General features: G+C 48.8%; 6 protein-coding genes across 6 annotated transcripts; 3 read left to right on the top strand and 3 right to left on the bottom strand.

Moving 5' to 3' along the window:
- Positions 1 to 40: 40 nt before the first annotated feature.
- On the bottom strand, positions 41 to 1,901 carry P175DRAFT_0514435 (putative MFS transporter). The gene is made up of 4 exons (XM_040898807.1): positions 1,382 to 1,901; positions 838 to 1,320; positions 649 to 790; positions 41 to 555 (listed from the first exon to the last, which is right to left on the bottom strand). Exons 1-4 carry the CDS (start codon positions 1,783 to 1,785, stop codon positions 178 to 180), a joined length of 1,407 nt encoding a protein of 468 aa, XP_040753733.1. The 5' UTR covers positions 1,786 to 1,901; the 3' UTR covers positions 41 to 177.
- Positions 1,902 to 2,349: 448 nt separating this feature from the next.
- P175DRAFT_0498870 (uncharacterized protein) lies at positions 2,350 to 3,507 on the top strand. Its single transcript, XM_040896599.1, has 2 exons — positions 2,350 to 3,148; positions 3,241 to 3,507. The coding sequence occupies exons 1-2, from the start codon at positions 2,509 to 2,511 to the stop codon at positions 3,324 to 3,326; spliced, it is 726 nt and encodes a 241-aa protein (XP_040753732.1). The 5' UTR covers positions 2,350 to 2,508; the 3' UTR covers positions 3,327 to 3,507.
- Positions 3,508 to 3,872: 365 nt separating this feature from the next.
- Positions 3,873 to 5,909, bottom strand: P175DRAFT_0431480 (putative MFS transporter; the record flags this gene model as incomplete). The annotated part of the gene is made up of 11 exons (XM_040893490.1): positions 3,873 to 3,990; positions 4,056 to 4,140; positions 4,217 to 4,486; positions 4,581 to 4,677; positions 4,734 to 4,863; positions 4,937 to 5,067; positions 5,116 to 5,201; positions 5,253 to 5,346; positions 5,398 to 5,572; positions 5,627 to 5,782; positions 5,845 to 5,909. 11 exons carry the CDS (start codon positions 5,907 to 5,909, stop codon positions 3,873 to 3,875), a joined length of 1,407 nt encoding a protein of 468 aa, XP_040753731.1.
- A 1,223-nt stretch (positions 5,910 to 7,132) lies between these two features.
- On the top strand, positions 7,133 to 8,205 carry P175DRAFT_0433536 (putative 2,3-diketo-5-methylthio-1-phosphopentane phosphatase; the record flags this gene model as incomplete). Its single annotated transcript, XM_040893605.1, has 4 exons — positions 7,133 to 7,169; positions 7,225 to 7,550; positions 7,604 to 8,032; positions 8,086 to 8,205. 4 exons carry the CDS (start codon positions 7,133 to 7,135, stop codon positions 8,203 to 8,205), a joined length of 912 nt encoding a protein of 303 aa, XP_040753730.1.
- Positions 8,206 to 8,772: 567 nt separating this feature from the next.
- Positions 8,773 to 10,632, top strand: P175DRAFT_0473151 (uncharacterized protein; the record flags this gene model as incomplete). Its single annotated transcript, XM_040895159.1, has 5 exons — positions 8,773 to 8,931; positions 9,013 to 9,491; positions 9,566 to 9,926; positions 9,995 to 10,453; positions 10,521 to 10,632. The coding sequence occupies 5 exons, from the start codon at positions 8,773 to 8,775 to the stop codon at positions 10,596 to 10,598; spliced, it is 1,536 nt and encodes a 511-aa protein (XP_040753729.1). The 3' UTR covers positions 10,599 to 10,632.
- A 91-nt stretch (positions 10,633 to 10,723) lies between these two features.
- Positions 10,724 to 12,760, bottom strand: P175DRAFT_0452606 (uncharacterized protein). Its single transcript, XM_040894522.1, has 2 exons — positions 12,187 to 12,760; positions 10,724 to 12,121 (listed from the first exon to the last, which is right to left on the bottom strand). Exons 1-2 carry the CDS (start codon positions 12,355 to 12,357, stop codon positions 10,874 to 10,876), a joined length of 1,419 nt encoding a protein of 472 aa, XP_040753728.1. The 5' UTR covers positions 12,358 to 12,760; the 3' UTR covers positions 10,724 to 10,873.
- Between the last annotated feature and the right edge of the window lie 1,054 nt (positions 12,761 to 13,814).

The raw sequence follows: 13,814 nt of genomic DNA, 5'->3' as shown, positions 1-13,814 counted from the left end.
TTACAGATATGGAAGAAAAGAAAACCAATGATTCAATACTGCTAGCACTTAATTTACTTCTCTATTTGTCTATGTACGTATGTATCTATGTATCTATATCCATAAATCCAACACCAGGAACATGACCATATCCACAAACTTACTCTACTGCAATGTAACGGGCATCGTGAACCAAGTCTAAGCCTGCGAAGCATTCGACCCGGCTCTCCTACCCTTTTCAAGTCCCACAAAACTCAGCAATATGCCAATGTCATAGACACACTTGAGGATACCGGCCAGGGTGAACGACACGCCAAAGTACCCCCGCTCTGCCAGAATACCCGTAATAAGCGGCCCCAGACTCTGCGCGGATGTTTTGACCACGTTGATGGAGCCCATAATGGCCGTGCGTTTTTCTGGCGGGAGAGCAGCCGCTAGGAATGCGGAGCGTGGCGCACTGTCCATGCTCTGGGAGCAGGCTCGTAACACGAGGAAGGTTAGGGCGAGCGGGAGGATAGAGGGGACGGGAATTAAAGCGAGGCAGACTGCCGAGGGGAGGTGGGTGAAAACCATTGTCTATTTTTTTTTTTTTTTTTTTTTTTTTTGTCATCATAGTTTAGTTTATTTTCTCACTTGGTTAAAGCAATAGGAAAGGGAAAGGAGAGGTACCCTGATATTTCCGATCCTTTTGGCGATGGAGGACGCTACGAGCATGGAAGCGGAGGAGATAATGCTCGTCGTGAAGAAAATCGAGCCGAGTTCGCCCTCTGGAAGGGAGAACTTGCGTTTGAAGAAATATGTCATCCAGGACCTGTGCGTATTAGCTCAACCCCCCGATCCAGAGGGCAAGAAACATACAATGAAGCCAATCCCGACGCAAACGAGTCCAGACCAAAGAGGATAAAAAGCCGGATAACCAGAGAAGCGAGGTCCTTATCCCCAATAAAAGAGAAGAAAGACTTCCTCTCCGGCTCCTGGTTGGTGGCGGGCCGGTCACCCAGCAGCGGTTGAGTTTCCCCATCATTCTCTGCGTTCTGCTGCGCAGGTTTTGGCTTTTTGACGTCGGCTTCGACCTTCTTGCTCAGAGTCACGGAGAGAAGAAACTTGATAAGCCCGATAGTAGCGTACGCAAGGAAGATTACTCGACAAGCATCGAGATACTCCCAATGCTTTTGGTTCTGAAGCACATCAACAGCCCACCCGCAGGTCATCACGCCAAGTGCCGTGCCCGCAATGCCGATGAGAGAATACCAAACGAAGATATCACTGAGAATTTCCTTGGGAGTGAGATGAGCAAGAGTAGACTCTTCAACCGCACGGAACGGGCCAATTTCATTTCCACTACATGTTGTCAGTTTCAGCATTCAATTTAGCCCGAAGAGACATATGTGTATATATATACCTGGGACTAATAACCCCAAACACTGCCGCCGCCAGAAGAGCCCAGTAATCCCCAACCAGCGCGAAAACCACTCCACTACCCACCATCAAGGCCGATCCCAGAGCCAGGACAGCTCTACGGCCCATGGCGTCGGCAAAAAGCGTCAAGAGGAAACTGATCGCCACATCTCCGACCAGAGTCAGGGTCATGAACAGGCCGATCCGGTCATCGGAGATATTTAGTGCAGAAAGATACGAAGCCAGGATTAGGGTTGAGCCTCCGTAGGCGAAGAGTCGGACGAACCGCTGGGCACAGAGCAGCTTCGCGTCTCGCGGAGAGTTCCATAGCGATACGAGGCCCAGCTCCTCAAGGATCTTGCTAGAGAGTGACGCAAACCATCCCGGAGGATTCGGCTCTTGGGTCATGGTGTTGACTGGCGAGATCGTGGCCCTTGTAGTATATATACAGCCAATTAATGATAAGATAGAGAGGTTGTCAGAGTCGTATATGCAATGAACAGAGTACAGAGGGGTGAATGGAGGAGGAGAATCGGAGGAATTGACGTCCTTAAAAAAAGAAGGAATCGCTCGAGATTTGAGCTCGGGGTTCACACCGGCGTATGATACCGTTTTTCCCGAGCGATACATATTTACATCAGGAGAGAAGAGTAAATAACCAGTAATTACTGTGTAAGTACTGTAAAAATGGTAATTTCATTGCTTTCGGAGATTAGCGTTTTGGGAATTTTGTTCCGACTCGGAGTTGAAGAAGCTCAAAACCGAAAAAATTTCTGGATAGGAGAAAAAGAAGGAAGAGAGAGAGAGAGAGAGAGAGAGAGAGAGAGAAGATATTCAGTCAGTACAATGCCTGTGTGGGATATAAACCATGGTCTGCTCATCCCCAACCTCAGCAGATGTGAAGCTTCCCTCTACAGAGCCGTTCCGAAGTAACCGCTCAAGAAACAAACTATCTCAACCTGAGCGGCTTGGGCCAGACCTGACTGTAAAGATGACGCATCCTGTTAATGAGAATGACATGATGATGCTTTCTGGGGTGTACTGCTGCTTTCTTCTATTTGAAACCAAACCACCAACTACTTCTGCTCACTTGACACAAACATCACATCACACCTTGGATCAACCGCCACCATGCATCATCTCTTTTCTCTCATCCTAGTCCTTATGGTCGCTCTAGTTCAAGCTCCTCCACCTGAATCCCTCACTGGAGTCCCTTCTGGATTGCCTCCGGTATCTACCGCTAGAATCACTTCTATCTCGCCCTTTGGCCGACTTCCTACTGCTACTAGACCAGCTCCTCCTCCCTCATTACCTCCCCCAACACAACCAGGAACCCCAGCCCCAACTGGCACTCCCTCCCCCCCGCCACCGCCAGTCCAGTGCCGGATTGTCACTCGGGTCACCCAGACCTTCTTCGGATTCTCTAGCAACGACGATCAAGGCGCTGCAATCGCCTTCGACTGCGGACGAGGCAATATCGCCGGCGGGACCGGCACCTTCCAGGACCCTGTAACGTTTGCCTCTGCTCCGGGCGAATTCAGACAATGTGAGGTCATCTACTCCCCCTATCTACGGAAGTATCTACGGCTGGAAGATTCCTGTCCTGAGTGTGATGGCGAGTGGTTCCATCGGATTCGCCATGTTGCCGTGTGGGTGGGGAGTAACCAGTTCGGAGGGGGCGATGATGAACTGGACTGTGAGGACAGGTTGACTCCGCCGCCGCAGAGTCAAGCGGTGATTAGGCATCCACGCCAGAATTTGACTGTTGACGGTTTGTTTCTCTCCCCTTTCTCTTGTGATTGAATGATATATACGCGACGACGACGACGACGACGATGATGATGATGATGCTAATTGTTCCAGTTACGCCGCTTTTTGTCCCTGGAGTCAACTCGATGTGTAATGTGAATCACGTCTATCCATCCTATGTTCCGGGTGACTACTGCTGAAATGTCTTTTCTGCGGAAGAGCCTCCCGAGGAAAATTCAAACGGAAGTTATATACGGTGGACGTTCTAGATGCCTGTAGATCGATATAAGGTTCTGCTGTTTTGGTGCCTGGTTCCGAGTTTCATCAGACTTACTTAATTCTAGTCTAACTTCAAAAGGGCATCTTAGCCAAATGAAAAACACTAAAGAAGTTGACATATTAGTGCAGGTAATCCGGGGTGATACGTGTAAACGATTCTACTTGTCGGGGTAGAAATCCCGTTGGCTAGGTAAGGAATAATCAAATAGCCAGTAGAGGATATACCGATGGAAGGTGTCACTGTACATAACAAATTCAAGCGGAGGATCTGCCATCGTCACTAGAGAATGGTAGATACATGTCCAGTGAGGTTCAGGGATGTTTTTCATAGGTCCAATTTTGAATTTTAGCATATGATTTAAAAGAGGGAATTCTATTCTAAAATATAAAGATAGTTATTAACAGTTAGACAAGGATTTATTTTATCAATTTGTACTCTACTAGATGGCTCTTATATCAAGTCCAGACTACAACACCATCATGAACTTGGGATCACGATCATCATTGTAACCCTCATACTGGGCATATTTCCCCCTTCGCTTGTCCCGGTTGATCTTGGCGCAGTAAAGCACGTTAAACAAGATCCTGTAGTTACGCAGCCTTTGCATTAGTCGCTAGGATGACTTGGAATTTTCCCCGGAAACACATACATGAACCATGCAAAAACCAATAACCCCATAATCACTGTATGGCCCTGATGATACTGTGGTTGATCCTGGCTCGGATAGGTAAATGCTAGAGAGAATGAGCGAGTTAGTTTACAAACTGGGCCTTCATGGTATACATATGAAAATGGAAACAGAAAACGAACTTGCAACAAATCCGCCACAATTCGCAATCGCCAGCTGCATCGCAGACGTCGTGGCTCTCTTATAATGCCCTGCCGAGTTATTCGAGTTCCACACCAAAATACAAGGAACGCTGGCGTACATCCCCGTCGCCATGAGAAAGGTCATTCCGTATTTGATCTGCGCTGACTCGATATTCGCTATCGCGGCGTACCCGGTAATAGCGATGGGGAGGGTGAAGAGCATAATGATGCCTCTGAGTTGCATGCGGTCCGAAATGAATGCAACGACAACTATACACACCCATAAAAAAAATTTCCTTATATATTATTATATGTACTAGAATGCGAGTAGGGATGTTAGGATATATTTTGTCGGGGAATGTACCAGTTAAAACAGCTGCCACGGCATACGGAATAACCGTCCATAGCTGGACTTGGTTTGCGCTAGAGGCGAATCCACTCTCGTTGATGATAGTTGGCAACTGAGTGCACATTGGTTACAGTACATTCTGTGAATGGTGGAATAGGAGACACCTACGAATAACCCGAAGGAGTAGAGCCCGGACAGGATTGCGAAGTACGCGAGGGCTGATAGCCACATGCGGGGATCGAGAAGACCCCGTCGTACCTCAGACCACCTTAAGCCTTCTTGTTCATCTGTGAGAGTTCTATTGCGACTGTGGTAAGTGCCAGTGAAGATTCAACGTAGGTAAAAGGGTAATAAAGAAGGAGTGTACCTACCCTTGAGGGAGCGATGGGTGGTCGAGCTTGAGTCTTTCAAGAGCATATATGCGTTCTTCTTCTGACAAGAACGACGCGGTCTCAAGGTTATTGGGGAGGCCGAAAAAGCTCAGACCTCCGCATACGAAGGTCTAGTTTGCATTAACGCTGTCAAGGGAAACTGTTATGGATGGACTTACCAAAAGCCCTTCAATGATCATAATCCAACGCCATCCCTCAAGTCCACCCCGGGGGCTGATTTCTGCTAAACCGCGAGCTAGGAGGCCTTCAGGACTAGTCAGTTTTGAATTGACAGAATAGACGAGACTGAAAGTACCTCCAAATGCCCCAGATAATGATGCAGCGGTATAGAATAACCCAATCCGCAGAGCCAAATCCCCTCGTCGATAGAAGAATGATAGATACAATACCTTGGCGGGTTAGATTTGGTTCCAAGTGTTGAAGAACGCAAAGGACTTTACCATTCCAGGGAGCAACCCTCCCTCGGCAATACCCAGGATCGCGCGGACTGCGACAAAACTGCCAAAATTACGCACAAAGCCCAGACACATTGTAATGATACCCCAAACCATTGTCAGGGACGGAAGCCAGATTTTCGGGGATGCCTTTTTGATGATTAGATTGCTCGGGATTTCACTGTGCAGACAGGTATTAGCCGAGAGACTCCGTGGAAGAGCGCCGTATGCTCACCTCAGGATATAGAAAAGATAGAAAACCGCCAACCCGATATTGTATTGGTGCCCTGTGATACCAATATCATCCTGTAGACCCAGAATGCTCGCATTGCCAACATTGGTCCGGTCCAAGAATGAGCATAGGAAAAGCACCGCGAGAATTGGAAGAATCCTATTTGATCGATTGTAAGAACGATGCTTTATCAGACATGATATGATGCAACAACCGCGTACCTGGTGTCTAATTTGAACAGAAGACGTTTGGTTAGCATCTGTTGGGCCACTGGGTCGCCCGTCATCGCGTGGAACGAATCGTGCTTGACATCCTCGCTCATCTCTGTCTGGGGCTTTGAGGAGTCCATTGATGCGAGTGACTCGGAGAGGGAAAGAGAAACACCCTGATCCAGACCGAGGACTCGTCGAAGTAGATAAGCAGTAGCTGCTCAGCTTCCAAGTTTGCCGGTCTATGTTTTGCAGACCGACCGTGAGAATCCTTTGTATTTTGGCCATCAATCCAGCCAACCTCCTGATTCCCCCGCATTTTGACCTCTTTTGACCAATTCTGACTGCGGCCAAGAAGATTCCCCAGATTGCTTGCCTCCTGAGCTCAAGTCCAATTGCCTGTCCCGCTCTTAGTTCCCTGGCTAACCAACTAGTATCCAATGACTTCGAAGGAGAGGATGATCGGACTGTACTTTTGGCTCCGAAAGCTTTCTCACATGAGCTTTTCTCGACCGTCAAATATTCCGATGGACTACGGAGTATTTCCCAGTTCCCACTTGTGCTTTCCCCCGGATTATCACAGGCTGAGCTGTGAGCCTGTGAGCCTGTGAGTCTTTGATTCCTGGGGTTGTTGACTGGCGCTGACTTGCACCCTTTACAGATAAGCCGCCTACGCGATATATATATACAGAGAATTTGAATATTTTCAAGCGATTCCTCAATAACCCACCCCAAAATCGCTCTGCATCTTCAAGAACGAAAGTCCTTGCGAAACCCCTAGGGGATATTCATTTGTCGAGGGGATGATGGAAGCAGAAAGATGGAGGGCGACTTCTAGCACCTTCGACTTCAGATGAAATTGCGCACTAAAGGCTCCATCCATCCTGCTGGATATGGTCTGGATATTTCTCCTCCTACTAGCCAAATGCCATCATCTTCTCTTGGCTTCTATACCAGGATAAATTCAGTTGTGGGGTCCTTCGACCTCCTGGGCCGCTCGGTATGCCGACCAAGACCCATAACACTTCCCAATCAGAGTCCTCCCGCTGTGCACACTGAAACAAATTATCTTCCCAGCGGCTCCACCAAAATCAGGGAAAAGGACTTACTGCATATGTAGTAATGGTCTAGCTGATAACATCATCATCGGGTTCGGAACCACTGAACGACGTCATTCCTCTATCTCGCCTTCTTTTATTCTCGGGGTACGCCCGCCGTCTCCTTTGGCCCAGAGACTATTTTACAATCCCAATTGTCCGCACGCATTGAACTTGGACGAATATCCTTCACAATCCCAACAATGACCAACACATCACGAAAGATCGTCTGTTTCTCAGGTGCGATAGGTTAAATCCCAGCCATTAACGAATGGACTGCGCTGACCTATATTAGACTTTGACGGTACCATTTTCCTGCAAGACACCGGCCATGTGCTCTTTGATAATCTAGGTTGCGGCTCAGCACACCGTCAACTTCTCGATGAACAAATCAAATCTGGCGAGCGCTCCTTTCGCGACGTCTCCGAAGAAATGTGGGGTTCGTTGCATACCCCCTTCGAGAATGGATTTGAGGTGCTGGAGAAGGCTCTGGAGATCGACCCCGGGTTCCAAGAATTTCACCAATTCTGCATCAAGAATAACATCACTTTCAATGTTATTAGTGCAGGGTTGAAGCCGGTTCTTAGCCGGGTGCTGGAGAATTTCCTCGGAGAAGAAGAGGTATTTTAAGCCCGATGCCTGGGAATCCAAGACCAATGACTGACTGTGTTTAGGCATCCCATATTCAGATCGTCGCGAATGATGCAGAGATCAAACCTGATGGCTCGGAATGGAAGCCAATCTGGAGACATGACAACGAACTTGGACACGACAAGGCCCTGTCTGTGCAGGAAGGCCGTGCCCTGGCTCTGAAAGACTGTCCTGATGGGCAGGTTCCTCTCATCATCTTCATTGGTGACGGAGTCTCCGACCTTCCTGCAGCTCGTGAAGCCGACGTGCTCTTCGCCCGAAAGGGTCTTCGTTTGGAGGAATACTGCAAAGAAAATAATATCCCCTACATCGGATTCGAGAGCTTTGCAGATATTCGGAAAGAGGTGGAGAAGATTATGAAGGAAGACCATGAGAAAACTGGGGGTGTTGGCACGCCGGCTCGGTTCAATCCTCGTGCCAACATGTGGCGACGTGCCTCCAGCAAGCAAGCTGTAAGTTCCGCTTCTTGACTTAAAAGACCAGACTTAAAACTAATTATGACCAGATTCCCAAATTTGTGGCCGCTACCCCAACGCAGGAAGAGAAGATGTTCATTTGGCCCGAGTCTTTTTCGGAACCCCAGCCGAAGACGATGCCAGAGGTACCGGAGACCAGAGTCGCATAGCGCTGCGATGAGAATAAAGATTATATGACGATACCGATAGATAATGAGCCTATAGATTAGATTCCTGTATATAGTTAAGAGTATGGAGTACTCCGTACGTATTAATTCTAGTTCACAATTTATGTATCTCAGCCTTGCCGAAATGCATGCCAAATCCGGTAAGCTCTTCGCTGCTTATGGAGCATTCCAGCCACAACCCTAATAACTACCAAGCATGGCTAAGCAAATCCGACCCGTAGACTGCAACTATACTCCGTAATGCTAGATGCTTTCTCCAATGAAGATGAACTATGGACGTTGTGGATGAAGATCAGAGCCAGGAAATACCAGCACTGCCCCATTTGCTTTGGAGGAGGGCTGACGAACGCTAAGCTTCAAGTTACTGACTGCTATCCTTTTCCAGTTGAGATGGATTATTTAAAGTTGCGATTAAATCGTTCCATCTCCAGCTGGGTTGGGGTATTTGTATATAAGCTGGTCGTTTTCGTCGCTGTCGAGAATCTGTGGAACTCATCTACCGCCCCCCTATTACTTGCCTTCTTTTGAGATTCTTTCGCTGCCACCGCAATGGACCTGAGAGGCAAAGCTATCAGAGGCATCGCTGCTGGCATTGGCTTGGCTTCTGAAAGTATATCCGCACACAAGGCGAGCAAGCGAGAAAAGAAAGAACGCGAGTCCCAAAGATCCGTTGAAGGGGTGGATGGACAGCTTCAAAGAGAGCGTTTAGTTGAGGGAGAGCAACGACGACGACGACGACGACGAGGAGGAGGAGGAGGAGGAGGAGAAGAAGAAGAAGAAGAAGAACAGATCCAACGTGAAAGTGAACGCGAACATTTCATCGCTAATCAACATGAGCAAGTATGGGAGCTGGACGAGGCCCAGGACGAACTACACGCCCATGAACAGAGCAACGAGGAGGCTCCATCTTACGATGCGGTCCTGTTAGCGGAGGAGTTCATTCGCAATGTCCCTCCCCCGGCCTACGCACCATCTGCAGCGCCACGGCTTCCTTGGCCTGTGATTCTTCCGCAGCGTCGACCAAAGTCCCGCAAGAGAGGGTTCGTCAGAGCGTATGCGCCCGTGCTGGAAGATTTCGGGATTGACCAGGCCATGTTCCTGAATTTCTTGGAGACATCTAATCGGGCGTGCCTGGCTAGTCCGTGGATATATGCGCTCAACCTGGCGACGATTCCGACGATGTTTCTTCCCAGTGGGCTTTCAATTGTGGTTTCGACTCTCATCCAAATCGGCACTGACGTTGCGATTGCCGTTGAAGGAAGAAGAAAGTCTGTACCACTGTCCCAATTGTCTGCTATTAGTTTTTTCTTTCTTTCTTTTTTTCATGCTGACGTTCTCCTAGGACGAATACCTTCTTTGATAAAATCAACGAGGAATTCTTCCGCCCCCGTGGTCTCTTCTGTCTGGTCATGACCTGGGACCCGGAGTCATCATCCACATTCACGCAGTTCAACCTGAACACGACGATCTCTACCGCTGTCGAGCACGGCGGACCGGGATTCACGAACAAACTCAAGCATAAGCTGAAATCCTCCGATGGAAAAACCGCAGGGGAGCTCCCATTCCCCGAAGCGGCACCTCTGATCTTCCCAGACCTCGACGACGACCTAGGAAGCAACGCCGCCGAAGGAAAACTAAAGGGCACGAAGAAGCGCAAGGAATTCGTCGACAACTATCTGGATCGCCGTTCGCAAGCCAAATTCGTAAGCTCCTTTGCGCCCCTCTTTTCTTGCAAGACAGATTAAACTGAGCTGCTGCTCCTGCTGTACAGATAATGGAAAACCCAGACAGTGCATTGAACCTGGCGCCCAAACCCAAATTCACCTCGCGCTATGCCGATCCCACCCACCCAGCCAGCAGCGGCGACTTCTTAGGCCTCATCACCGGCGGAAAATTCACCTCGGATAACCTCCCCCGACGTGCTCCTCCTGCGGCGCTGGGCCGAAGCGTACTCCCAGACCAACGCGGACGACACGGACGAGACCGACGCTTCCAAGAGTCGGGTCCTGGGGGGAACCTCCGGCTGGGCTCGTTACCTGCGGGGAATATCGTCGAGTCTCTTCTCTCCAGACGAACTTCTGGGTCGACGCACCGAAACGCATCCACCTCGCACGACAGATACCAAGCGGAGATGGCTGAAGTAGAAATCGAACGCGGACAGACCAGACAGCGCCAGCCGGGGCCACCTTCTGGCGGAATCGGAGGGGGGATTCAGAAGCTGTTGAAAAGTGTAAGTGCTAACCCAGCAAACCATACCATCATGAGGCGGCGGAGCCACCGCTAATGCATGACCACAGAAAGTTCTGTACCTGATGATAGTGAATATGCCATCGGAGGAGGAACTGGCGGAAGCTCGAGCGATGCTGAATTCGTAGGTGTGGAAGGCTGCTATAATTGACTTGGATGATTAGACATGACATGATTAGATATAAATTTTTTTTTTTTTTTTTCGGTTTTCGGATACATAGTTCCACTTTGAAGCTACTTCTATATTCATTCTATTTTCATTACCTTTATAAAGAGTACATAGAGCTTGAATTGCCCGTCGTCTTAATCGACTATATATATATATACTTCGCAAAGAAAGGTTGGTGATGGTGCTGCCCTTCGTAACAAGAATGCCAGATAGTTACTGTAAGCGACTCGCAAACTACTGCACCCTGGGTAGTAAGACCGGTTCGGTAATATCACTGCCTCTGGCTCTCACCCAGACATCCACGATTCTTGCTGCTTCCGGATCCTGGTCTGAGTCGACGACAAAGTAGAATCCGTAGAATGCGGCTGCCACGCAGGCGTGGTTCGGGTAGATCTTGACTGTTTGTCCTATACGGAGGGGGATCAGAGATGGTTGATGCTCGGGGTTTTCCCACGAGACAACGGAATGCTCTTGGCTGATTCGCTCGACGATCAGACGAGAAGAAGAAGAAGAAGAAGAAGAAGAAGAAGTTCCACCCGACTGTCGCCAGGACGAAATCACGCCCCAACCTGGATACCCGGCGCAGGGCTCTCTTCCCAACGCCAGGGTCCCCGCTGCAAGGAGCGCCTCGGGCTTAGCTCGTTCGCCGTCGTTATAGATGCTGCAGACTTCCGCGAGCACTGAGATAGCGATTTCATCCTCGGGGTTTCGGATCCCGTTTCGGGCATGCGTGGAGAGCTGCTGCATGTCGAGCAGTGGGTACACGCCCGCGTGGATTTCAATTTTCACCTGCACCCCGCGGTCCTGGTTGAGCGGATTGCGCAGCAAGTTCTTTAGCGCCGTCGCCTCGGGACTGGATACGCCCCCCGGTAGGAGATTCTGGGACGACAGTGCTTGCGGCGTTGCCCCGACGCTGATCACCAGTTCCTTCTTTTCGGGAAGAAGCTCTAAGTGGGTTTCCAGGGCTTCCTTGCAGCCCTCGATTTCTTGCGTCAGATGTGCCATTGCTTCCTCGGGCGTAGTCCCAGCGTAGCTCAGACTACTGTGGGAGTAGAACCCGAGCAGAGACGCGTATCCCAGTTTCTCTGCGTTCGCTAGCTTCTCCAGCAAGCCGCGCTTGTTCAGAGCCGCGGGAGGCAATCCCGCGCGATGATACCCGGTGTCGACTTTGACAAACACAGACGCGGGGGAATTCGTCAGGGCAAAGTACTGCTGGAGGTAATCTACCTGGTCCGGGTGGTCGATCATCACTGCAAGAGTTCCTCTTCCCGCGCCGATTTCAAGCGCAGCCCGGGCCAGTGGCGCGACCTGCGACGGCACAAGTGGGATGCCATAGAGGACATTGACGCTGCGAGCCTCTTCGGTATGCAGCTTCCGGAGGAGAGGAACGAGCGTTTCGATCTCCAAGACCGTCGAGGCGATGAAATTGGCTCCGAGACTGTTGTCACCAACACCAACTTGCATTTCCGCAATCTCGGTTGTCTGGAGGGGTTAGTTAGGGATTGATTGATTATTAAGAAGAGGGGGGGGGGGATGGGCTATCTCACCTTGTGAGACTTCACATGGGCCCTGAAGCCGACATTCAACTCCACCGTGCGAAGCATAGCCTCGCAGTGTCTTTTGATGATCGCTGCATCCAGAACGATGGCTGGCTTTGGCACGTCCCCGACATCCTTGCCCACATAGAACTCTCTTAATTCCTGCTGAGATGCTGTCATGCTGGAATCGTAGATATTTTTGCTTTCTTTCTTTCTTTCTTTTTTTTTTTGTTTTGAAAATGTATATTACCGGATGGTTGTGTTAGCTGTTCTCGCACTCATCTGGCGAATGTGGGGCAGGCGAATCGAGATGGAAATCAGTACTCCGTCACGAATTGCAGACCGCTTCATCACCAAAATCCAGGTAGAATTCCACGCTCCATTTCAGTCGGTGTCCGTTCGACCATAATTCGTGTTTCACTTGTCGCAGGGGCCTAGATTGTGGATATCTGCCTGCAAGAAAGCAGGTAACTGTCAAGGAGAGGAGATGTAAAGGTAGATATGGCTCTTCTGGACGTATAGAATGCACGAGTTAATTTGATCTCATCGGAAGCAACCCGACCGGCCTATCCTCCACTCATCATTAGCTGGTTAAAGCACTCAGGATGGAATCATACCTAGGTGAAGCTGAGTTAGAGGTCGATTGGTCGCCTTGAGTAAGGTATCATGAGACATTTCGAGACCGTGATGATATATTAGGTACCGTGTCATATTGGACGAAATAAAACCTCAGCAGCAAACTTGGACAAGATGGAACAAGGCTGGATCCATGGAGGTGGGTTCCCTCGCGGTAATATGTATGTATATATATACCTGGTTGTACTCCACTTGTGGCTTGTTGACCTGGTTCAAAACCTGTTACAAGAAAAAAAGTGATCGTGACTGGTTTCTATGCAGGGTAACATGACATTTGGATTCTTGACACTAATTAATTAGACAGATTCCAAACACATAACCATAGTAAACCTGAAAATAATAAGTATACTTATAATAATAAATTATATTACAGAATAGGTACTTAGTTTAAAAAGACTAGATTAGGTCTGTTGACGCATTCCTATAGTTCTGTATAGAATATTTTAATCCGGGTTCTAGAATGCATCGGCCATTTAAACAACATCCAAATATATATATCGACACAACTCACAAACCCTGATTTATTGGGTTATCTATTGGCTACTGAAAGATATCTATTTTGAGAACATTAATGGGCCCGGGACTAGGTAGGTACATATTACAATGAACTGCATCAGATCGCAGTGGAGCAGAATTGATCGATCTCACAGACGGGAAGGCTAACCGGGAAGCGCATAGAGGATGTAGGAAGCTCAAATAGGTAATAGGGGTTTCCAGCACACTGGTTCCGCTTGAGGAATGTGTGGAATGCGATATATCATCTATCGTGGAGACCCTGGATATCTATATATATGGATTTTACTGGTATAAAAAGGCCTTGCCTCTGGGGCTGAGTGGAGACATACATTGCAGATCGATACTAGAGATGAGTAAAGGAAAATATTTCCAGTTTACTGTAACATGAAAAAAAAAAAAAAAGAAATGTTTAGTGGAACAAATGTAGAGTCCGGATATCATAAGCACAAAACAACGCTCAAGGACAAAATGCCAGCAGGACAGGT

The sequence above is a fragment of the Aspergillus ochraceoroseus genome, assembly GCF_002846915.1.
Source record: "Aspergillus ochraceoroseus IBT 24754 chromosome Unknown P175scaffold_2, whole genome shotgun sequence".
NCBI classification, from domain to species: Eukaryota; Fungi; Ascomycota; class Eurotiomycetes; order Eurotiales; family Aspergillaceae; genus Aspergillus; species Aspergillus ochraceoroseus.
The sequence above is the reverse complement of the archived record's forward strand: the minus strand, read 5'-3'. Positions and strand labels throughout refer to the sequence as shown.

Bases quoted from the DNA above. Each gene is read 5' to 3' on its own strand.
- P175DRAFT_0452606 (XM_040894522.1), bottom strand. From the start codon at position 12,357: ATGACAGCATCTCAGCAGGAATTAAGAGAGTTCTATGTGGGCAAGGAT. The intron at 12,122-12,186 runs GTGAGATAGCCC...TAACCCCTCCAG, and splicing joins CCCATGTGAAGTCTCACAAG to ACAACCGAGATTGCGGAAAT.
- P175DRAFT_0514435 (XM_040898807.1), bottom strand. From the start codon at position 1,785: ATGACCCAAGAGCCGAATCCTCCGGGATGGTTTGCGTCACTCTCTAGC. The intron at 1,321-1,381 runs GTATATATATAC...GACAACATGTAG, and splicing joins TTTGGGGTTATTAGTCCCAG to TGGAAATGAAATTGGCCCGT. The intron at 556-648 runs GTACCTCTCCTT...AAAAAAAAATAG, and splicing joins AAAGGATCGGAAATATCAGG to ACAATGGTTTTCACCCACCT.
- P175DRAFT_0498870 (XM_040896599.1), top strand. From the start codon at position 2,509: ATGCATCATCTCTTTTCTCTCATCCTAGTCCTTATGGTCGCTCTAGTT. The intron at 3,149-3,240 runs GTTTGTTTCTCT...TAATTGTTCCAG, and splicing joins CCAGAATTTGACTGTTGACG to TTACGCCGCTTTTTGTCCCT.